The following is a 24,991-nucleotide window of genomic DNA, read 5'->3' as shown; positions in this document are numbered from 1 at the left end:
CTGTGTGTTTCCTCTATAAGTGCTTTTACCTGTTGACTGATATTCTGTATTTCTTTAAGGGAGTTATTTAAGTCTTTCTTGAAGCCCTCTATCAGCATCGTGCGATAAGATTTTAAATCCAACTCTTGCTTTTCCGGTGTGTTGGGGTATCTGGCACTTGCTGTGGTGGGAGAACTGTGTTCTGATGTTGCCATGAGGCCTTGGTTTCTGTTGGTAGGATTCTTGTGCTTGCCTTTCACCATCTGGTTATCTCTGGTGCTAGTTGGTACTGTTGTCTCTGGCTGGAGTTTGTTCCTCCTGTGGGCCTGTAAGCCTGTGTCCTTACTCCTCTGAGATCAGAAGTGAAAGTGCTGCTGGGAGATCTCTCTCTCCTGGTGGTGTGTGCACAGGAGGCTGTGGAGTTTCCTGGCTCCCTAGTGCAAATGGCAGTGGGTGGGAAGACTTCCATCCCAGGTGCTCCACTGATTGTATGCCCTGTGTGCTCCTAGCAAGTCCCCTCCAGAGAGAAGGTGGAAATCTCACCTCTGTGCTCAGAAGTGAAAGCCTGCTGGGAGATCACTCTCTGTAGCTGCTCCACTGATCATATACCTAACATAATCTTATATGAGTTTCTAAATCAGCAAGATATCTGAAAATAATCTTACAATGTTTTACTGTTTTTAAAATAGTTAAGTGTCATTAGGTTAATTTTATTTTCCAATTCCATGATAAATATGACCTCCAATCTTTAACACATTCTACCTTTGAAATTTTAAAGTATAAAAACTTAAACTGTTTCAAATCTAACTCTATTCTGTCTGTGTGTTTTCATAGGTACCTAAATATTTAGTATTAGAACTTATCACTAGTGAGTAATCCACATGGATCAGTGGTTTTACTTAATTCATAACTTTAAAATTCACCATACCTTCCTAGTTGTAGATATGGTATCAAATCATATGTATTAAAGGCTAGTTATTAAGTATTTCATCCTTGCATTTTTTGAGACACTTCTCACTACAATTCCTCGCCTGTCCTAGAACTCATTATGTAATCAAATATATTGCTTTCTAATCTGTCATTAAGTAAACCAAACATGCCTTACTTTCATATGTTTTTTTCTTATATAAACCTACACATGCCCTTGCATGCACACTCTCTCTCCTCCTTCCCCCACCATCCCCTTTCTCTCTCTCATCTTTCCCCTCCCCCTTTCCCCTCTCCCTCTTCTTTCCCCTCCCCTTCTCTGCCTCACTTTGCCTCCCCTTCCCCTTTCCGCTCTCCCTCTTCCTTCCCCTCCCCTTTCCCCTTCTCTCTCTCCCTTCACGTTCTCCCTCTCCCTTCCTCTCCCCCTTTCCCCTTTCTCCTCCCCCTCTTCGTCTCCCTTCCTCTCTCTCCCTCTCACTCTCTGTCTCTCTCTCTGTCTTAACCTCAGTTTACATTGCTCTGTAATTTGGAATGGAAAACATGGTTTTTATGAAAAACAGTTTTGACTTTAAAAGGGAAATAAAGTGTATGAATATTTAACCGCATGCATGTCTATATGCTACATGGATACTTGTTCCTTAAGAAAGTCAGAAGAGGTGTCAGATCTCATGGATCTGGAGTTATGGATGGTTTTGAGCTGCCATGTGGGTTCCTGGAACTGAACCTAAGTCTTCTGGAAGAGAAGTCACTGTCCTTAACTCCAGAGCCATCTTTCCAGTTTCAACTCCTTACTACAATTTTAATATTTTGAATTCTACTCCATTGATACTTATATTTAAATTTCTAATAGGCAGGCATGAATGCTGGAATTATTTGAAAACTTTAATAGTTTTTTTCATTTATTAAATGTCATAGTTAGAAATAATAGTCTTATGCCAATAAAATTTATAGTTTGAGAATAATCTTTACAATTTTCCTACTAATTTGTAACCTAGCAATTTTAATTCTTGTTACTAAAGGAAAATATTCATTCAAAATTATCTATTTGTATAATGATTGTATACAACATGTGAACTTGTACTACCTGTAACCATAATGTTTATTATAAGTTGGCCAAATTGATGGTTTGGTCCTTAAGAACACTTGTTGCTCTTGCAGAAATCTCTGTTTGGTACCCAGCACATGGTGGCTTCTAGGTAGCCTAGGTCCAAGGTATCTGATAGCCTTTTCTGTCTTTTGAGGACCCCAAATAGGCCAATACATACATACATACATATATATATACATATACATATACATATACATATATATATATATACAGTGACGATGCTTGTGCACTTAAAATATTAAATTAAAAATATATACCTATGAGTTTGTAATGAATATTACAGAAGTATCTCTAAGAGAGAATGTTTTTGAAAAGATTTATTTTTGTTTTTAATGTTTAAAATATTTGCCTATATGAATTTGCACCACATGTGTATGTCTGGTTCTCATGAATTTGAAAAGAAGGCACTGTCTCCCCTAAACTAGAATTACAAGTGTTTATAATGAAAACTGTATCCTCAGGAAGAGCAGCAAGTTTCCATAATTGCTTAGCAATCTATCCAGCTCTGAAGATAAATTTGGACAAGGCAGAAAAAATGAACTTCATAGATTTTGGATTATCCAGAAAGCTAATTTGGCAATAGTTTTTGGTAGGCTGTAGGAAAAGAAATGTAATGGCAATATTGTTGTTAATTTTTTGTGTGAATATTTAAAATTTAATGAACCTTTGAGGAAGGAAAACATTAGGATGATAATTTTAGTTCTTATTTATACAGGAATTGAGGAAAGAAATTAGAAAATTAGAATCAGTATAAAGAATATGTAAATGCATATTATTGCCTTATAACTAGTAATTTTGATTTTTTTCTTTAAAAAATTAATTTATAGCCATTATATATTTTAATATCTTTTTTCTCTTTTCAAAGGAATTTAGGTAAAAATGGTTTGTCTAATGGTCATGTTCTCTTGGATATATGCCCACCTCCAAGACCACCAACATCACCATATCCTCCCTTACCAAAGGAGAAGTTGAATCCACCAACTCCTAGTATTTATGTGAGTCTGATTAACTTAACTAGAAATAAGTCAGTTGTATGGACTAACCTGAATAGTATTATAAGGCAAATTAATCTTAGGGAAAAATTATTACTCTTAATGAGTTGAATATGTCAAAAGTAGAAACTTGTATTTTGAACCTTAAAAATAGGTACTCTTTTTTTTTTTTTTTCTTTTTGGTTTTTTTTTTTTTTTTTTTTTTTTGGTTTTTTTGGTTTTTTTGAGACAGGGTTTCTCTGTATAGCCTCAAACTCAGAAATCCGCCTGCCTCTGCCTCCCAGAGTGCTGGGATTACAGGCGTGCGCCACCGCCGCCCGGCTCAAAAATAGGTACTCTTAATGTAAATATCAAGTATGTTTATTTTCTAGTCTCTGAAAGAAAATTTTGTTTATACATAGTGTATTGAAGAATATTTTAATGAATTTTTAGTTCATCAAAACAAAACTTTTCTATTGTTAGCTCTTAGTAAATATTTGCCTGTATCCATAGTTTTTTTTACATTTGTCAACAGTAAAAAAAACTGAACATTTATTTATCAAGTTTGTCATTCATAAGGATTGTAAAATTGCAATGAGATATCAAAATAACATGGATCTGGTTGACTGGATCTGGTGCCACACCTAGCACTTGGAACAATTGGCCTTCCGATCTCTGAATTGGAGGATAGTTTCTTCTTCATGATTGAGTTTCCACACCAGCCAAGAATACATAGTAAAATCCTGAACAAAACCAAAGCAAGCACCCACCAAGATAATACATTTTTTTCCCTTGAAGTATTTGTATTCTCTATCCTTGCTCATTTTTTTCTAATTGAAATAATCAAAAGTCTAGGGAAGTAATAATGTAGTATAATGCTGTTTCAGTGTATTTGTATAAATATATATACATACATACTACATACATATTCATATATGTAGGTTTGTCTTCTCTCAATTTTTTTTTTTGTTTTATTTTTTTCGTTTTTTCGAGACAGGGTCTCTCTGTGTAGCCCTGGCTGTCCTGGAACTCACTCTGTAGACCAGACTGGCCTCGAACTCAGAAATCCGCCTGCCTCTGCCTCCCAGAGTGCTGGAATTACAGGCATGTGCCACCACCGCTGCCGCCACCACCACCACCGCTGCCACCACCACCACCACCGCCACCACCACCACCACCGCCACCACCACCACCACCACCGCCACCTGGCTTTCTGTTGATTTTTTTTTTAACACGTTACATAAACTTATTCAACATAAAGGTTGGAAAGAGAGACTTTGAGGAGGTGGGGAACTTTCAAAAAATGTTTAAAAAAAAATGAAAGATTTGTTCCTTTTGGGCTAACTAGTTCTTTTTACATGTTCATAGGAGTTTTTAAAATGATGGGCTGGAGAGATGGTTCAGTGGTTAAGAGCACTAACTGCTCTCCCAATGGCCCTTAGTTCAATTCCCAGAACCACATGATGGCTCACAACTATCCACAATGAGAACTGACTGCTCTCTTCTGGAGCATCTGAAGACAGCGACATTGTACTTAGATATAACAATAAATAAATCTTTGGGCCTGAGCGAGGTGGGACTGATTGGAGCAAACAGAGGTCCTGAATTCAATTCCTAGCAACCACATGATGTCTCACAACTATCTGTACAGCTACAAACTGAACAAAATATTAAGCTCATCATTTAGCACATCTTTTATGAAAATAAGTGAGGAAAATACATTTAAAGCATAAGTTTGCATTTATGCTTTAATTGAAAAAATTTTGCATTAACTAAATTATTTGTCTATCACCTTAGAAGTCCTAATGTGATGGACATTTGTTTTTTTGTTTTGTTTTTGTTTTTTGGATTTGTTTTTTGAGACAGGGTCTCGCTGTGTAGCCCTGGCTGTCCTGGAACTCACTCTGTAGACCAGGCTGGTCTCAAACTCAGAAATCCGCCTGCCTTTGCCTCCCACAGTGCTGGGATTACAGGCATGCGCCACCACTGCCTGGCTAATAACTAACACTTGAAGAAAATTGTAAAATTATCCTTTACAAGGAAAAAAAAATAGGTATTTGTAATTCATAACATCATACTAATGGTTAGGAATGTATTTGTTCTAAAGTTTAAATTATCTAATTGTTGAAAAAAAATGAAATGTTCATATACTTTAATCAGTTTCCTGAAAACTAATGAAACATTTTAACTTTATAGTTGGAAAATAAGCGTGATGCCTTTTTCCCTCCATTACATCAATTTTGTATCAATCCAAAAAACCCTGTTACAGTAATACGCGGCCTTGCTGGAGCTCTTAAGTTAGGTAAGCTTAGAAATGTTTGAACATTTTCATTATCAGTTAATATAGAATGGTAATACTTAGTTGGCTTATTTTTATCATGTAGAATAATTGTATTTATCTATTTTTGTATTTTTAATCTGCTGCCTCCACTTCTCTCTCAACTTGTAGTTCTGTCTCATTTCTAGTATTTTCAATTTTTTCTTCCACTTTTTCATTTCATTTGTAGACCTTCATTTCCCCTTTTCTCTTCATATCACTACCTTTCTATACTCCATGAATGTCTGTATCAAATTTATATTTTATTAATCCTTTAAAATTTTCAGAGTAATGTTTACATCCTTTAAACATGTCATTTGAGCACAGATAAGTGATATTTGCTAACGGTATACTTTAATCAAACATTTTCTTAAACGATCGATGATCTATATTACATATTTCTTTTTTAAATATAAAGTACATCAGAAATGTGTTTAACCTATTTCAGTGGCTAGATCAATGGGTATATCTGCTACATTTCTGTTTTCAAATGGATTGGGAAAAAAAATCAAATAGATTGGAGTATTTTGACAGAAACTTAATGTTCCATAATAAATCTTTAAGCTCTTTCAAAATTCTATTTTAATGAGTATAATTCTATTTAATGAGTATAATTGAACTTAACAAATATTATTTATTTATGAAGATCTTGGACTTTTCTCTACCAAAACTTTGGTAGAAGCTAACAATGAGCATATCGTAGAAGTTAGAACCCAATTGTTGCAGCCAGCAGATGAAAACTGGGATCCCTCTGGAACAAAGAAAATCTGGCGATATGAAAACAAAAGTTCTCATACTACAATTGCTAAATATGCACAGTACCAGGCCTGCTCCTTCCAGGAATCATTGAGAGTAAGTTTGTTTTGCATTCAAATTCGGGGAAAGACTATTAAGGGAATTTTTAATAAGGTATTTCACTGTAGTGGTCTGTCTCAGATACACTAATATATATTTTTAATACAGGCATAGTTACACATGTGCCTATGGGTCTGTGTGTGTATATACATGTGTGTGTCCAAGACACAGTTGATTTTAAGTGTTATTTCTCAAGAAATATTAATTTTATTTTTTAGATAAGGTCATTGATCTTGCAGAACAGCATATGCTGGATGACCACTGAGTTCAAGGAATCTGCCTGTATTTGTCTCCCTACACTGAGTTACACATTTATGACTTAAGCATATTGATAAATTTTATGACACAGGTTCTTTTTCTCTCATTGTGTACGTCTGGTAGGCATAGAAGTTAAAGCAATTACATCTGTCTTTACCTCCCAAATGTTGGAATTAAAGATATGCATCACCATGGCTAGCTAAAACATTGACAAATATTAAAAATATGAATGAATATTATGAAAAATAAAATTTGCAAATAAGTGGGCATTGATAATAAAAATTAGGTTAGAGTTATTTTCATTAGAGTCAAAATCTAAGAAAAGAGAGTCTCATCCATGTTCAAGATATATATAGAACACCAGTAGACTGGAACAGAAAAGAAACTTATGTCCTTAATAGTGTAGTTAGTTTTGCCCTCTTCCTCCCCCCACTTTGGAGTTGATGAAACCCAGAGCTTTGTCCTTGCTAGGTAAATAAATGCTTTACCAATGAGAAACTCTCCCACTGATCTAAATCCCAAACACCATTAATTACACTGTAGTTAAATCACTAAGTATTTAGAGCAAATTGAATGTTTTGAAAGGTACAAAGATGAAATTGCTATTTGCATGTAAAGGCACAGGGACAAAAATAATACTTTCTCAACAGAAACCTTAAAAGAATTTATAGTTTGAAAGATGTATTTCAGATTATAAAAAAAAAAAATCATGATTTAAAATACAACAACTAAATTAGGTAAACCCTTGTTATTTTTTGCTAGAATTGAAAACTTGATCTGAATTATGGAAATCAATGTAGAGGTTCTATCAGAAAAGAAAAAGCCAATAACAGTTGAAAACTAAAACAGAATTTCCTTATGAGCAGCAATACCATTTTTGACATATAAGACAATATCATATTAAAGAGATATTTTCACACCTACATTTATCATTGCTGTGTTCACAGCATCAAATAAGTAGAATCAGCTGTCTAATAGCTGATAAATATATAATGAAAATATTGTGTATGTAAATTTTACTTCACTCTTGAGAAAACTAACTTTAGGAAGCTCCCACTAAAAAAATGAATAGAACTGAAAAATATATACTGAGTAAGGTTACCAGATCTAGAAAGGTGAGCTATGTATGTTCTCTCCTAGATGTAGATTGTAGACTAATATTTAGGTTTATTTGTCTTACTTATTGTGTGATATCAATAGAGATTAGGTAGGAACTTTGAAAAGGACTTTGTGGGGGGGAAGGTGTTAGCATGAGAACATTGTTTATTAAAGTGGAAATAGGAATATAGGGTAAAGAAATGTTTAAGGGTAGGGATAGTCGCATAATTGGGAAGCGGACTTTGTTAACCCAAACCAAAGGTATATGAAAAGTTGATGTGGAAACATACTAATCTGTAAGTCAATTAATATAATGGTTTTTAAAAGATAGAATAAAAGTACCCTTCATGTGTTGATAATTGTGGTCTCATTGGCCATAAGTTATGAAATGAAAAATTTTAATTCCAGGCCAGTATTATATTCCTATTAGACAACATACACTGTATTTTGATCATGTTTCTCCCTTATCGAGTTTCTCCATATTCTCTTAGTCTTCCTACTTACGTCTAACTTTGTCTCCCTTTCTCTATCCTCTCTTCCCCTCTCCTCTCTTACACACATACACATACATACAACCAAAACACAAAAACACCTTCAAAACACAAAAACATAGATTGAAATAAACAAGCAAAAGAAGACTAAGATTAAAAAGAAATGCTGAAATAAATTGTAATGGGACATTCCTCAAGGCATGGTGTCTACTTTGAACTGTGGTCTATATGCCCAGGTGAGAATATATTGTAGAAAACTGATTTACCCATTACTAAATGGGTATCAGTAGTACAGAGGTCCTTGGTTAGGAGTGCTAGGATAAGTTGACATCCCCCTCTCAGGTCTGGAACCCAACTTCAAGACAGTCTCTGAGTTCATAGGTATGTCAGTCCTGTTGAGTAATCTACTATCTCTGACTCTGAGAATATTTCCTGTGGCAGTCTTTGCATAGTAGAATTGATCTGTGTGAGGCAAGAATGAAGACCAGTTCAGCATAAGAAGGTAGCTGGTGTTAGTTCAAACTTTGAGGTAGAGCATAGGTCACTAATAACAACATTCCTTTCCAGCTGAAAACAGTTTGTACATCTGTTTCATTGAAAACACCACTGTGTTTTTAACACTCTAGGTTTCCCTACAGGGCTTTTGTGTCCCCTACATCTTCATCTTACTTATTTTTTAAAGAAGAATCATCGCTGGAATAGAAACCAATTGAATGTTTTCCCTTTGTGACTTGTCTAATTAATATAGGCAAGCATAGAAGAATTATAAGAAGAACTATCAGAGAACTAAGGAAGGGGAAGCCATCTTAATTGTAGCAATTTAAAAGATTACTGGAGAGGTTTCATTTTGTTGTCAAATCATTAATTGTATGAAAAATATTATCAAAGCAACATTATATTTGAGCAACAAATAATCTATAGTAGCTCTGTTTTGTAAAACTCATCCTCCATACATCTCTTGATTAATTTCTGCTAATATTTTTGCTATAATATTAGTAGTTTGACTAATCATATGGACCATTTTAGAGACTTTTCTTTGCATTGCATTCCTTAGATTGGCAATTAAAGAGCCATAGTGGCTGCAAACAATACAGTATCCAAAAAAAAAAAAAAAAATGTAAAAAATGAACACAATTTTCAGGGAGAGTTTTCCTAATTCTCTTGACAGTTGCAAATGATTACTCATCAAAATAGATATAATGTGATCTATCTCATGTAAACCTTTATAACCTCCAGTATGGGCAGTAAAAGTGAAATTTTCAAAATGGCCATAGATTAGAGCTGCTTGTGCTTTCCTTCTAAGTAGGATCTTCTTGCTTATACTCTAGAGATACAAATACCAGCAATTAAGTATGCCTGTTGTGTGTCAATAGTATCAGATTCATTTTTCTATTTACCTTTTATTTTCAAGGCAAGAAAGCTCTGTTGACTTTGTGTTTTTGTCTTTAAGCTATGTGTATCACATCTGTTCCAACTTTTCTTTATTAAACTCCTTTCTTGAGGACCCCATTCCAAATGTATACATCCTTTCAGTAAATCCTCTCCATGTTCACAACCCTTCTACATTACTTTTCTTTCAATTTCGGCTGCTTCCCATTCTCAGTGAATAGCTATCCTTCATGCTAATTTATACATTCAGTTTCTGAGAAACAGCTAAAAAACAGCTTAACAAAGCTCTCCGTTTGTTTAAAGAATCATCTATAAAAACATTAAAAGCAATCTCTGGACCTTTCAATGTAATTTTAGACAATACTAACAGGGTGACTTCAAACAAATCTTAAAAGCGGATCTTTTACATTATCATCTGTAGATCTGGAGTAATATGTCAATGCTAGCTGCCAGTTATTACCGGTGTGAAAAAGACAATCTGCATTTTATTTGTTAACATTTTTTTGATTGGGTGCTCAGTGTCTGGGAACTCTCAGAGATCCAGTCAGGGGTTCTCATCCCCTACAATGTCTTCAATCCTGCCAACTCTTCGATAAGTGTCTCTGACTTCCGTTCAATGTTTGGCTGTGAGTAACTACATCTGTTACAGTCAGATGTGCTGGTGGAACCTCTCAGAGGACAGTTATACTAGGCTCCTGTCTACAAGCAAAACAGAGTTTCATTTATAGTGTCATGGATTGATGCTTGGGATGGGTTTCAAGAAGTTCATGGGTTGTTGGTTATTGGTTGTCTTTTTCTTTATACTCTGCTCCATATCTGCATTTCTTTTATATAGGACAAATTTTGGATTTTAAGTTTTGTGGGTGGGTTGGTGTCCTTATCCTTTTACAGGAGGGTCATGTATGACTACAGGAGATGGCTTCTTCAAGTTCTATGTCGCCACTGATAGGCATCTTGGCTAAGGTCATTTGCATTGACTCCTGGGAACTCCCCATTCTAGGTTCCTTATTTTTTCCATTCATTCTCCTGGCCCTCTGAGCCTCTTTCCTGTCTCATTCACTTCCCACTTGCTTCTAACACGTCCTTCCCTTCCTCTCTCTGCTTCCTAGGACTATTTTATTTCCCCTTCTTAGTGTGATTCAAGCATCATTTCTTGAGCCTTTCTTCTTGTTTTTCTTCCTTGGATATGTGGGCATCTAGCATGACTATTCTGTACTGAATGGCTAATAACCACTTATCACTGAGTACATACCATTTGTTTCCTTTAAAGTCTGAATTACCTCACTCAAGATGATATTTTTTAGTTCCATTCATTAGCTTGCAAAATTCATGACATCCAGACCTGGAGAGATGGCTCAGCAGTTAAGAGCACTGACTGCCCTTCCAAAGGTCCTGAGTTCAAATCCCCACAACCACATGGTGGCTCACAGCCATCTTCTGCTGTGTCTGAAGACAGCTACAGTCTACTTACATATAAATAAATCTTTTTTAAAAAAAATCATGATGCCTTGTTGTTTATGGCTGAGTACTATTCCATTGTGTAAATGAACCACATTTTCCTCATTCATTCTTCACTTGAGGGATGTATAAGTTCTGGTTATTATGAATAAAACTGCTACAGACATAGTAGAGCACGTGTCCTTGTGGTATAGTGTAGCATCTTTTGGACATATGCCCAAGAGTGGTGTAGCTGGGCCTTGAGGTAGAACTATTTCCAATTTTCTGATTTAAAACCAGAGTACTTGTATCAGCTTACAATCCTCCAGCAATGGAGGAGTGTTCTCCTTTCTCCACATCCTTGCCAGCAGAACTTTTGATCTTATCTATTCTATTTGATGTAAGATGGAATCTCATTTATTTTGATTTGCATTTCCCTGAAGATGAACTAAGGATGTTGAACATTTCTTTAAGTGCTTCTCTGTCTTTTGAGATTCCTCTGTTGAGAATTCTGTTTACCCTTGTATTTCCTTGATTAATTGGGTTATTTGGATTGTTGGAGTGTATCTTTTTTAATTCTTTATATATTTTGGATATTAGCCCTCTGTTGGATGGGACAGTTAGTGAAGAACTTTTCCCAATGTGTACGTTGGTGTTTTGTTGACAGAGTCCTTTGCTTTTCAGTTTCACTCATGAAACTTAAATCACTCCCATTTATCAACTGTTGATTTTAAAGCCTGAACCATTGGTGTTGGGTACAGGAAATTGTCTCCTATACCAATGTGTTCAAGGCTGTTTCACTTTCTCCTCGATTAGATTTAGTATATCTGCTTTTATGCTGAAGTCCTTGATCTACTTAGACCTGAGTTTTGTATAGGGTGATGAATATGGATCTACTTGCTTTGTTTTACATGCAGAAATCCAGTTAGTCCAGCACCATGCTTTCTTTTTTTCATTCTGTAATTTTTGAATCTTTGTCAAAAATTAAGTGTGTGGGCTTACTTTTGGGTCTTTGACTCCATACCATTGATCAATATGTCTGTTACTGTACCAACACCAGGCAGTTTTTATCACTATTTCTCTGTAGTACAGCCTGAGATTAGGGATGGTGATTACTTTCAAAGTTCTTTTATTGTTCAGGATTGTTTTAGCTATCCTGGGTTTTTCATTTTTTCCCTATGAGGTGGAAAAATTCCTCTTTCAAGATATGTAAAAAATTGTGTTGGAATTTTGATGAGGATTGCATTAAATCTGTAGAGTTATTTTGGTAAGATGGCATTTTTCCTCTCCATTTAATTTGATCTTAGCTATGAGCTTGCTGTATATTGCTTTTATTATGTTTATGTATTGGCCTTGAATTCCTGTTCTCTCCAAGACTTTTAACATGAAGGGTTGTTGTATTTTGTCAAATGCTTTTTCAGCATCTTATGCAATGACCATGAGGTTTTGTTCTTTGAGTTTGTTTATGTAGTGGATTGCATTGATGGATTTTCATATATTGAACCAACCCTGCATCCCTGGGATGAAGCCTACTTGATCATGGTGGATGATCGTTTTGATGTGTTCTTGGATTCAGGTTGTGATAATTTTATTGGCTATTTTTGAATTGATGTTCATAAGAGTTTTGGTCTGAAATTCTCTTTCTTTGTTGGGTCTTTGTATAGTTTAGATAGCAGGATGTCTATGGCCTTAGACAATGAATTAGGTAGTATTCTTTCTGTTTTTATTTTGTGTAATAGTTTGAGGAGTTTTTGTGTTAGCTCTCCTTTTTAAAGTCTGGTAGAATTCTACACTAAAACCATCTGTTATTAGGCTATTTTTGGATGGGAGACTTAATGACTGCTTCTATTTATTTTTGGGTTATGGGACTGTTTAGTTTACTGTACTTGATTCAGCTTTGGCATGTGGTATCTAGCAATTTATCCATTTGGTTTTAGATTTTAAGTTTTTTTTGTTGAGTTTAGGCTTTTGAAGTAAAACCTAATATTTCATAATTATTTTTTCAATTTCTTCAGTTTCTGTTGTTATTTCTCCCTTTTCATTCATTATTTTGTTAATTTGGATACTGTCTCTGTGCCCTTTGGTTAGTTTGACTAAGATTTTATCTATCTTGTTGATTTTCTCAAAATCTAGCTCCTAGTTTTGTGTCTAGTTCTTTTTGTTTCTACTTGATTGATTTCAGCCCTGAATTTCACAGTTTCGTGCTGTCTACTCTTCTTGGGTGTATTATCTTCTTTTGTTCTAGAACTTTCAGATGTGTTGTCAAGCTGTTAGTGTAAGCTCTCTCCAGTTTGTTTTTGGAGGCACTCAGAGCTATGAGTTTTCCTCTTAGCACTGCTTTCATTGTGTCCCATAAGTTTGGGTATGCTGTGTCTTTATTTTCATTAAATTCTAAAAAGTCTTTAGTTTCTTTTTTTATTTCTTTCCTGATGAAGTATCATTGAGTACAATGTTCATGAGTATGTGGATTTTCTTTTGTTTCTGTTGTTTTTGAAGTTCAGCCTTAATCTGTAATGATCTGCTAGAATGCAAGGGATTCTTTTGTTATTGTTGTTGAGACTTTTACTTCCAATTACATGGTCCATTTTGGACAAGGTTCCATGAGGTGCCAAAGAGAAGGTGTATTCTTTTGTTCTGGTGTGAGATATTGTACATACCTATTAAATCCATGTGGTTCACATCTATTAATTTCATTATTCTCTCTTCAGTTTTTGTCTGGTTGTCCTGTCCATTGGTAAGAGTGGAATTATGAATGTGGGTGTCCTTACATTTCTGTTGTAATTTTTCAGAATTGAAACATTACCTTGGTGGATTTTTCCTTTGAGAATTAAGTGTCCCTCACCATCACTTCTCATAACTTTTTGTTAAATGTCTATTTTACTAGAAATTGGAATGGCTAACATAGGTTGGCTTTGGGTCTTTTTGCTTGGAAAATCTTTTTCTACCCATTTATGCAAGGTTTTTGTCTATCTTTATTGCTTAGGCGTGTTTTTGAATCCAGCATGGATTCTGTATAAGTATTAATTGTGTTATCATGTGCCCTTTTATTGGTGAATTGAGTCCATTGATGTTGAGAGATATTAATGACTAGTATTGTGCGTTCCTGTTATTTTATTGAAGGTTTTACTGTGTGTGTGTTGGTCTCTCCTTTGTGCTGTACATTTAGTCTTTTGATTATTGTGTGCCAGGTAGATTTTTTTTTCTGGTCCAATCTATTTGGTATTCTGTAAGCATCTTATACATTTATAGTAATCACTTTCTTAAGGTAGTTTTCTTCTTCTGTGATTTTTGTTGAGAATATTTTCTGGCCCTCTGAGTTGGGAATCTTATTACTTTTCTATTCTTAGTATTCTTAGGTTTGGTCTTTTTACTGAATCCCAAATTTGGTGGATATTTGACTTAGGAAATTTTCAGATATGGCATTTTTTTTGATAGATATATCAGATTTTTTTTCATCTGTGCCTGAGATTCTCTCTTCTTACTCTTATGCTGTTGGTGTTGCTTGTGTATGTAGTTCCTGTTCTCTTTACTGGTTTTCCATATTCAAGGTTGCCACCATTTGTGTTTTCTTTATTACTTGTATTTCTGGTTTTATGGCTTGAACAGTTGTATTCATTTCCTTTGACTATTTGTATTTTCCTGATTTCTTTGAGGGTTTCATTAAGGGCTTATATGTGTTTGTGTTTTCTTTATATACTTACATCTTCTTTAAGGGTCTGTATCATCTTCATGAGATGGGATTTAAGGTCAGAATCTTGCTCTTCATGTATTTTAGGATATCCTGAGCTTGCTGAAGTAGGAGAGCTAGATTTTGACAGTGCCATCGTGTATTAGCTTCTGTTGATTATATTCTTATGCTTGCCTTTTGCTGTCTTTTTGTTCCTGAGTTGGCTGTCCTGAGTGCTTCTCATAAGAACAAGTCTCTCAGGAGGCTACATATCTCAGATTTGAACTGGCTTCCTACCAAGCAGGCAGAAATGTGGGGTGGGGCTCATTGTGCTAAGTGCAGGTATAGATTCATCCTTCCAGTGAGGGTTCATATGTGAAGGAAGATGGAAGTTATGACAGTGGAAGGCCGGACTGCTAAGTTCGCTAGCTAGTAGGCAATAGGATTTGGGTAGGGATGATGTGTATCACTTGTATGTTAGGTTAGAGCCAACCTGTTGAGAATCAAGCTGAACTGTGGGGTGAGATACTGTGTGCTGATCCAGGACTGCTACAGGTATAGGTGTGGTCCATAAGCTTTTGTAAAACTTTTTAATGACTTTTTTTTATTCCTTAAGTAGTATTAAATTTATTGATTCTCATGTATTGTTTCGTTCTTGAGTTTTACTACTTAGAAGATTTACTTGACTATAACTTAAGCTAACTCACTGATATAGGTTATAGTTTTCATATAATGTCTAATATTATCTGATATCTTTAGAACAGACAGATCTCACAAAATTGGAAGGGAAGTGTATAATCATCTTCTCTTGTTTAAAGTTAAGCAAGAAGATTGATTTCCCCCAGAGAGAAAGGGAAAGGAATAATAGACTAAAATACAGGAGATAGAGGAACAGCAAGGAAAAAGGAGAAGGGGATGAAGGACTGTCTTTGCCAAAAGAGGAGACAAGCATGGCCACACGCAAATGGCAGTGTATAAAACTAAAATGGAAACCTCCATGTTAAGATGAGGTTTTTAATTTTAACAGAACATGTTAGATGAATGAAAGGGGCTTTTTATTGTTGAACTTCAATACTTCGGTAGCTGAATCTTATTAGTCAGCCCCAAAAGGAAGAAGTGGCTAGATACAGGAATAGACCTTGATGGCTAGTTTTAGGAACATAATCTAAAGATTTTTAGCATGGCAAAAGGAATGGGGGAGAAGGGCAAGACCTGCTAGAGGCATGTTTGCCACACACAGTCCAGATAGAATTCCTTTATTTGTTTGGGAAATAATAGTACTAGACACAAAAATACTTTGTCTCACACTATTTGTTCTTCCTAAGCTTTAACTCAATCATTTAATATTTAAGTATAATAATCCCTTGGACTCAGTATGAGAATTTAATGTATATAGTTCTATTTATGGCTTTTTGTATATTCATAGGTGTGCAGTTGCTATAGTTTTAGAAGCCAGAGCTAAAAGCAAAGTTTTCTTTGGCAGAAAGCTAGCGTGGTCTGGGTTCTATGCTTGGAATTGCAAGTAAATAAAAGAAGAGGATACTATTTTATGGCAACAGAATATGTCCAATTTCAATAATTTATTTCTTGAAGCTTACACTGTTAATAGATCTGTAGTATAATTTCTGTATACTAAATCTCCAGATTTATTTTGTTTTTATATAAATTTAGATGTATAATATTTTAGTATAGTGCTTTGAAACTTAAATTATTTCTCAGTATTTTATTTATGTGTGTGTAAATGTATACATACATTTGCACATGTAAGCAGCATGTATGCCTATGCTTTTGTTGGCCATCCATACCTTGATTACAGGACAGTTTACAGTAATTGGTTCCTTCTACAATATTGTCTAGGGAACTGAGGTGAGGTTTTCATGCTTGGCAAAAAGTTGCTTTTTCTGCTGAACTGTCATAACAGCAGTCTTTTTGTTAACGGTTTTCATTAGTTATGTAAATTCCATTTGTATCTCTCTGTAATTTCCATTTCTCGTTGATACTGTTATGACTAACCCAATCCCAATTGATGGGGTCTGGGAGATATCATCATACAAACCATGGATACACCATCTCAGTTAAGCAAGAGAGGTTTATTGAACATTGAACACACAATATAATACTGAACGTCCAGGATCACAAGAAGGAAAAAGCCAGTTGTGGTACCAGTTGTCCTCAGGCAGAGATTTTATATGAAAAAAAGAGGTTCAAAAGTTTGAAGGTGAACAGTGAAGCAGTACACATTTTTGGCTTACTAAACAAAGTATTATCAGCTAACCTTTAAGCTGATTGGACTTGAGTGAGATAAGATGGGTGGTAGACAGGTGGTAAAGGGGAGTTTCAGGGTACTCAGAGCTAAATTGAGATAACAGAGCTCAAGTAATTCAGGTTTTGTTTTTTTTTTTATTATTTTTTTATAAATGGGTTATTGCCCATTTGTGAAGCATCTTTGCGAAACGTTTTTGTTTTTTGTTTTTTTTGGCTTATTAATAAAATTCATTCGTGTGAGCTAAGGATAATTACTTCTGGAATGTAGAATATGAGAACCTGAATTAATTTCACCTTATGAGCAGAATGGAGACTGAATACAAAATGGCTAAAGTTATGTTAAAAAGAGAAGACCTCAACATAGGCATTTCTGTGAACATTTTATTTTTCTTTAACAGGCAGTGTGATTGGCAGGTTTTGTAAGGAGCTCCTGTGTTATTTGTACTAATGTTTGCCTGAATCAACATTTGTGATAGTTGATTTACTTGGATCTGATTTCTCTAGGCTTTCTACTGTTCTTTCAGTTTAATTACGTTTCCTTAAAATTTTGTTAGGCATTCTTTAGCTCTTATTAAGTATGTTTTTTTCTTAACATATTGCCCATTTGTGAAGCATCTTTGCGAAACGTATACAGTAATCTTGTTTACAATTTAACTGGGATATTTATTGTTGAGTTGAATTTACCAGTTCTTGATGTTGAAACCTTTTGTTCCCTGTTTGGGCTATGCAAGCTTTTAAAGCACAAAAAGTACTGATTTACAATTTTTTACTGGGAAGGAGGAAGGGGGTAGAAGGAAGAGAGAGGGAGAAAGGAGGGGGAAGAGAGGGAGCACATATATGTACAGGTCTGAAGACAATTGTGCGAATAGTTGTTTCCTTCTTCGATACAGGTCCAAGTGATTGATTTAGGTGATCAGGCTTAGTGGTAGACTCAAACATTGCCTGAGCCATCTTGCCAGCTTTATGGGGTTTGGATTTGTTTGTTCATTGTTTTTGTTTTAAAGGCCAGGGTCTCATTATCCTTGGTTTGCTGGCCTAGACCAACTATCCTTGAACTTACAGAAATTAGTTTGCCTCTACCTATTAATATACTGGGACTAAAACATGTACTAGTATGTCCTTTTTATATCTTTTATATCATGTTACATAATTATAGTAGGATATATACTCATTCAGATATACCTATGTTTTCTTTTAAGAATTTTATAAGATGTAATTTTTACATTTTAGTTATTTCTTTTACTTTAAGTTCTGTGCATGATATGCTTTTGTTCTGTACTTATGTGCATTTCTGTAATATATTATTTGAATCAAGGAAATTACATATATTGCATACAGTATTTAGTCACTAATACCATTGATCTAGAACTTTATTATTTCTGTAGAATTTATTGTGTCAAAAAGCTAGAATTTGAAATTTATCTTATAGTCTTAACTTTGTTAGTGAGATCAGATACAGAAATAATGGCACAGTAACAATAAACAATAGTAGTAGAAAAGAAGTTCTTTACTTTGTTTGCTGTATACAGTTGAAGGTATGTGTTTATAAACATCTTTTCTGCTTAAAGTGTATGCTTTACGACCTGACTTTATAATAAATACTGATGCATAAGCTCATTTTAAATTTTCTGAAATATATCTGCTTTTGGGGGGCAGTATTTGTGGGAAGTATCAGAATTAGCTAACAGAACCCACAGAAGATGAAAATTGTAGTTTTTAATATCAAAATTGGTTGCTAGATTTTCTTTTCATTATTTTAAGGTTCCCTTATCAGTTTGTCAGTTTTCTCTTAATTTTTTTTCTATAAAATTACCATAGTGTCTTTGAAAATAAAATCCCTTTCCTAAAATGGCTTGTGCTTTTGAATAAGTAAATGCAGAAGTCTCATTTTGAAATATTTGAGGCTGTATATCATGGTTCTGGAGTTTGGGTTTCATTCAAGATGACAATTCAAAGTAATTTTAATGAAATACTTCTTAGCTTTTAAAAATACAGTCACAAGTGTTCATATAAATTAGTGTTGCTTTATGATACTGCACTATGAACTTGTAATACTATAATAATGGTGAATGTTTTATTTAATGAATAGGAAGAAAATGAGAGAAGAGCACAAGTTAAAGACTATTCAGATAATGAATCAACATGTTCAGATATGTAAGTAACTGTAAGCAGTCATGTAGTTTTCTTGTCTCAAAGTCATGCCTTCACCTTTTTTTTTTCCATCCCCCCCTAGTTCTGGAAGGAGACAGAAAGCACCTTTTAAAACCATAAAATGTGGGATTAACATTGATCTGTCTGATAACAAAAAGTAAGTCTTCTAACCCAGTACTATTTGCATGAATGGAAACAAAGCAGATTTCTGTATTGGAATTGTTTTTTTTCCTGTTTCCTCCCATGTCAGTTATTTTGACTGAAAACCTTATCATTTCATAATTATTTTTACAGGTTATTAGTATAGTTTTTAGTTATTACTGAAGATCAAAGAGTTAAGCGGTCAACATTTAAAAATAGAAACTAAATTTTCTTTTTTTTTCCTCTAGGTTATATATACATTTTATTCTTTCAGTGACATATTTTTGGACATTTTTGTCTTTAGAAAAAGTCATTACTACTACTGTTTGTGTATTGACATTTCCTTAGTAACCACAAGATGTTTTAAGAACAAATTAATTAATTTTCATTACATTTACAGAAGTTTTCACTGTAAACCTGTTATTTATTGCAGGTGGAAGTTGCAGTTACATGAGCTGACTAAGCTTCCTGCTTTTGTACGTGTTGTATCAGCAGGGAATCTTCTCAGTCATGTTGGCTATACTATACTGGGCATGAATTCAGTTCAACTATGTATGAAAGTTCCAGGGAGTAGAATACCAGGTGATTGAAATTACCAAACATCTTGCTTAGTTAAAAGAAATTAATCACATTTGTAAGAGACAGAGCTAATTTCTTACCATTTTTCTTAATTTTTAAAAACAAATATTTTACATTCTATTTTATGTTTGAAATTTCTATAATGATTCTAATAATGAAGCATAATAGGGTTTTCTTTTTTCCAAAGAGATTTAAATTCTTTTAATCCGATACTAAGAACAATGTAATTAGAAAAATTTAAAAATCAGGGGTAATATAGTCATTCATTTATTTTTAAACATAGAGTTTTTATATAGAGAGTTTTGTATTTTTTTTTAATAATGTAAGTATTTTTCCTGGATGTATATCTATGCATCACAAGTGTACAATGATCTTGCATTCCAGAAGAAAGTATCAGGAGAGGGAATTACAGATGGTTGTAAGCCTCCATGTGGATATGGGAAAATTAAACCTGGATTTTCTGGAAGAGCAACCAGTGCATTTAACCTCTAAGCAATCTCTCAAGTCTGTATCATTGGATTTTTTTGTTCTTGTTCTTGTTCTTGTTTTGGTTTTTTCGAGACAGGGTCTCTCTGTGTAGCCCTGGCTGTCCTAGAACTCACTCCAGAGATCAAGCTGGCGTGAACTCAGAAATCCGCCTGCCTCTGCCTCCCAAAGTGCTGGGATTACAGGCATGCGCCACCACTGCCCGGCTCATTGGTTCTTTCAAAATGTCTTTTGTCATGGAGTGATGCTGCTAAACACAGAAATGAATTTATAAGCATGTTCATTGATGATAAACATAAGTTGCTTTTTACTTTATTTTTCTATTTCAGTTCCATAATGGTATACTTATTTTTGTTGTTCAGAGTTAGATTTACCTTCATTTGGAAGGGACTCTGATTGCACACATTGACTTTCAAATACAGAAAACTTTCTCTATACTTGTAGTACAGTTTAGGAAGTACTCTAATTTGAGCATGTAAGTTATATGTTGACAAAATGTGAAAAATGGGATTTATCTTCTTTTGAACCAGAGAAGAAATGAAGTATACGAAGGAGATTGATAGCCCTGTATGTTCTGAAACTCATTAATGGAAGTTGGTTTAAATTTCCACTTCTATTTCCAAAGTGCTGGGATTACAACCATGTACACTCTCGCTCTTCAATGTGTTTTACACATATAAATATATTTGTTGGCTGACATTTTATGTATGTTTATAAGAGGATGGCTTATTTTTAAAAGTGATTAATGAGAATCACTTTACCAACTTATTTTCCTAGCCTTAGATATTTTATTTAAGCAGTTGTTTTCAAGTTGTCATGACTGCAGTATAAATGTTCTATTTGAGATAGTCTTAAATCTTTTTAACATTTTAGAGGCCTTTTTAGAAAACATTTGTAGCCGAGCGGTGGTGGCGCACGCCTGTAATCCCAGCACTTGGGAGGCAGAGGCAGGCGGATTTATGAGTTTGAGGCCAGCCTGGTCTACAGAGTGAGTGCCAGGACAGCCAGGGCTACAAAGAGAAACCCTGTCTCAGAAAAAAAAGCAAATATTTTTAACGCCACAGGTTTCTGTTACAAAGTGGGGTCAAGTAACTAACTGATGGTAATAGATTTGGAATCCCATCTGTACACTGAATATGAAGAGCAATATATCTTCTCCATTAATAAGTTATGTGTGCACACATACACAAACACACCCTCCATGAAGGTCTAGTTATAAAGCACTTTTACAAGTTTGAAGATCAGACTTTAGAATAGAAGCCCAGAACTCATATAGAAATACAGCAAGTACAGCAACTGCCTGTAATCCCAGCATTAAAATTACAGTATGTTTATGATTTTTCTTTTCAGGTCACCAAGAAAATAACAACTTCTGTTCTGTTAACATAAATATTGGTCCAGGTGATTGTGAATGGTTTGTTGTACCCGAAGATTATTGGGGTGTTTTGAATGACTTCTGTGAAAAGTAGGTTTCAGAAGTAAACTTTTAACATAGGTCTAAACTGTTATAAAGAATTAAGTTTTTTTAAAACTGTGTTTCTTTGTGAAAGTGCCAGTTTTTACTCCAATATATTTTCTAGCATGAATTTGTATAACTTCTATGGAACCATGAAAAAACTTTTCACTCCATATAGGGCACTAATGATAGACTAAAGAAATAATGTACACAAGTTGAACTTGGTAAGTGTGTTGAGGCTTCCCAGCAAGAAGGAAAAGCCATCTATGAAGAGGCAAAAAGAAAACTCAGTTCAGCCTGACTTTATTGTAAGCAGTGCTGGATTAAGACTTCTACAATCTGGCTGAGATCATTTTTATTTTAGTCATATTTCAGTATAGCACAATTTAGGCAAAAATAGTATTCAGATAAAAATTAAATTATTCCCAAGTGTACAATTAAGGCATGTTTACATTGAGATTCTTTACTAAGTATCCCTGGCTTCTTTTACAAGAATGAATACTGTTGGCTCAGATAGTGCTGGAGATTTAAGGTCTAGGGAGCTTGACATAAGGCCTGTGATTGTCAAGATTGTCTCGACTCTAAGATATCATAGAAGTCATAAAATCTCAGTATGTTGTAAAGCACAAGTGACATCACTTGTAAGAATGCATTTATGATGTAAATGCAGTCCTCAAGGTTTAGGAGAAGGATCTGAGTTGAGAAAAAACATAAATTGAAGGAGATATAGACAGTCCTCAGACAGGTTTTAAACTACATCATCCATGCCACTCAGCAAAGAGCAGCTACACTGCTTATTCCATAGAAGAGGTAAGCTATTTTCCTGACTTCTCCCGTGTTTCTCTGTGTGTACTGGCTCTTTTTTGCCCTCAATAGATGAGTCAGAGTTTGCTGAGGCTACTTATTTATTGGGGTTACTTAAAGCAGTATGGATGAGGGGTAACTTGCAAAGGGTGATTAAAAAAAAAAAAAAAACCAAGAAAATTTCTCTTTGCAGGCAGTTTATCAAGTGCTTATATATTTAGAATGGAGCTTCTGCCTGCCTTCCCTCTCAGTATTGGGACTCTTAACTGACTTGGAACTCTGCAGGCAATATGCATGAAACCAGTGCCTGTGCAGTGGTCCAGCAATATTTACAAAGTCTTGTTCCCTTGGTGTCCCTCATCCACTCTGGTTCTTACAATCTTTAGGCATCTTCTTGGGCAGGGTTCCCTAAGCCATTAGAGGAGAAATTTGACAGAGACATCTCATTTAGAACTGACTTCTAAGGTGTCTTAACTCTATTGCTCATTTGTAGTTCTTTGTATTTGTTCCTATCTACTGTAGGTGGAAGCTTCTGTGCTGGTATCTGAGTGAGATAATAATCTTTGAGTATAGCAGAATATTGATTACTCATTTCATTGATATGTGGCTTTAACAAAAGACTAGTATTGGGATATAACTGAGATCTATACACAATCTAGTCTAATGATTTTGGCCACCAAACATGGTGTTCCATGAGTTCAACTCATGAGTTCCATGAGTTCAACTCAAGATGCTCTTAATTTCAACCAAATGGTGCTTGATTAAAAATTTTTGTATTACTATTATACCATTATATCTTGCTGGCAGGTCACAGTTTTGTAGGTTAAATGGTTTATTTAACTCCATTGCTGCTTATCTTTGTCTTGTGGTAGCAAGTATATTACATTTTCTGTACCCATTCCTTTGAAGGGACCAAATTTCTTTCCAATTTGTGACTGTTAAGAACAGGTGTCCTTGTGGTAGAATATAGACTGCTTAATTGATATACCCAAATGTGATATAGCTGGATCTTTCACTAGATGGATTCCCATTTTTCTGAATTTCATTGAATGGAGTTTAACAGTAATGAGAAGTACCTGTAATTTGTTTCTATGCTGACAGTAAGAATGGAGACATATATAATGGACAGTGCTAAGCATAGTGTGATGTATCTACCATTGAGTAACCATTGTGGTTACTGGGTTTCCTGAGTAGAAAAAAAAATACTTTTTTTTCTGGCATCAGTGGCTGACTGAAAGGAATGGGGTTGTACTATATATAATATAGGAACCCTCAAAGAGATGGAAAGAAGGATAATGGTGGTGCACATCTTTAATACTATAACTTATATTACAGAGGCTGGCAGATCTCTTTGGGTTTGAGGCCTGCCTGGTCTACAGAGTGAGTTCCAGGAGTGCCAAAGCTACACAGAGAAACTTTGTCTCAGAAAACTAAAATAAAGAGGAAATTTAACCTGTTCAGACCATATCCAGTGGATAGGCAAGGACCATGTTTGAGGGATAGAGCCACCCACCCCTCTCAAATATTATTTCAGAATTTGCTCTTCTCAAAAGGAATTGCAGAGCAGAGACTGGAGGAAAGGCCACTCAGAGACTGCCCTCACCTAGGAACTCAGACCATCTGCAGACACCAAATCTAGACACTACTGAGGATGCCAAAAGTGCTTCCTGACAGGATCCTAATACAGCTGTCTCCTGAGAAGCTCTGACAGAGCCTGACAAATACCGAGGGGGACACTCTCAGACAACCATTGAACTGAGCACGGGGTCTCCAATGGAGGAGCTAGAGAAAGGTCCCAAGGAGCTGAAGCGGTTTGCAGCCCTATAGGAGGAACAACAATATGAAACACCCAGTACTCCCAGAGCTCCCAGGGACTAAACCACCAACCAAAGAGTACACATGGAGGGACCCATGGCTCCAGCTGCATATGTAGCAGAGGATGGCCTTGTCAGACATCAGTGGGAGGGGTGGTCCTTGGTCCTGTGAAGGCTCGATGCCCCAGTACAGGGGAACACCAGAACAGGGGTGCAGGGGAGAATGGCATGGATCACTGTCATAGAGGGTTAGTGTTGAATATGGTGTTTAACAAGAGTAATCACTCTTTACATTAATCAGTAGTTATTTGTAGCTTAAATCAAGTTTTGGATTTTTTTTCACGTCTGACATCTTCACTTTGAAAAAGAAATGCAGCTCTTCCATTGCTTCATAGATCAGCATTTTAATTAAATAAAATTATAGCATTTTTAAACTCATTAGCTCTTTTGGCCTTCGATCTGACCTTCAGCAGAATCTGATCTAAATATATATTTTACACCTTTAAATTTGTGGCTTAGATTTTGTTTTTTAACTCTGGTTTCTTAAATACTTGACTATTTGTATTCTTCCTTCCTCCCAGAAATAATTTGAATTTCCTCATGAGTTCTTGGTGGCCAAACCTTGAAGATCTTTATGAAGCAAATGTTCCTGTTTATAGGTTTATTCAACGACCTGGAGATTTGGTCTGGATAAATGCAGGCACTGTTCACTGGGTTCAGGCTATTGGGTGGTGTAACAACATCACATGGAATGTTGGTCCACTCACAGGTATTTAAAGTAGCACGCCAATGTAGTTT

General features: G+C 35.1%; 1 protein-coding gene across 7 annotated transcripts in view; it reads left to right on the top strand.

The window, feature by feature from the left end:
- LOC127676063 (histone demethylase UTY) overlaps window positions 1-24,991 on the top strand; it is a 119,537-nt gene that overhangs the window by 76,809 nt on the left and 17,737 nt on the right. For all 7 annotated transcript variants that reach the window (XM_052171983.1, XM_052171985.1, XM_052171982.1 and 4 more), the window contains 8 exons: window positions 2,880-3,009; window positions 5,182-5,287; window positions 5,949-6,154; window positions 18,852-18,916; window positions 18,996-19,070; window positions 19,488-19,636; window positions 21,470-21,584; window positions 24,775-24,962. In XM_052171983.1, coding sequence (XP_052027943.1) covers window positions 2,880-3,009; window positions 5,182-5,287; window positions 5,949-6,154; window positions 18,852-18,916; window positions 18,996-19,070; window positions 19,488-19,636; window positions 21,470-21,584; window positions 24,775-24,962 — 1,034 coding nt within the window. The remainder of the gene's footprint in view (window positions 1-2,879; window positions 3,010-5,181; window positions 5,288-5,948; window positions 6,155-18,851; window positions 18,917-18,995; window positions 19,071-19,487; window positions 19,637-21,469; window positions 21,585-24,774; window positions 24,963-24,991) is intronic.

This window comes from Apodemus sylvaticus, assembly GCF_947179515.1.
Source record: "Apodemus sylvaticus chromosome Y unlocalized genomic scaffold, mApoSyl1.1 SUPER_Y_unloc_2, whole genome shotgun sequence".
Taxonomy (NCBI): Eukaryota; Metazoa; Chordata; class Mammalia; order Rodentia; family Muridae; genus Apodemus; species Apodemus sylvaticus.
This window is presented reverse-complemented; position numbering and strand designations above follow the sequence as displayed.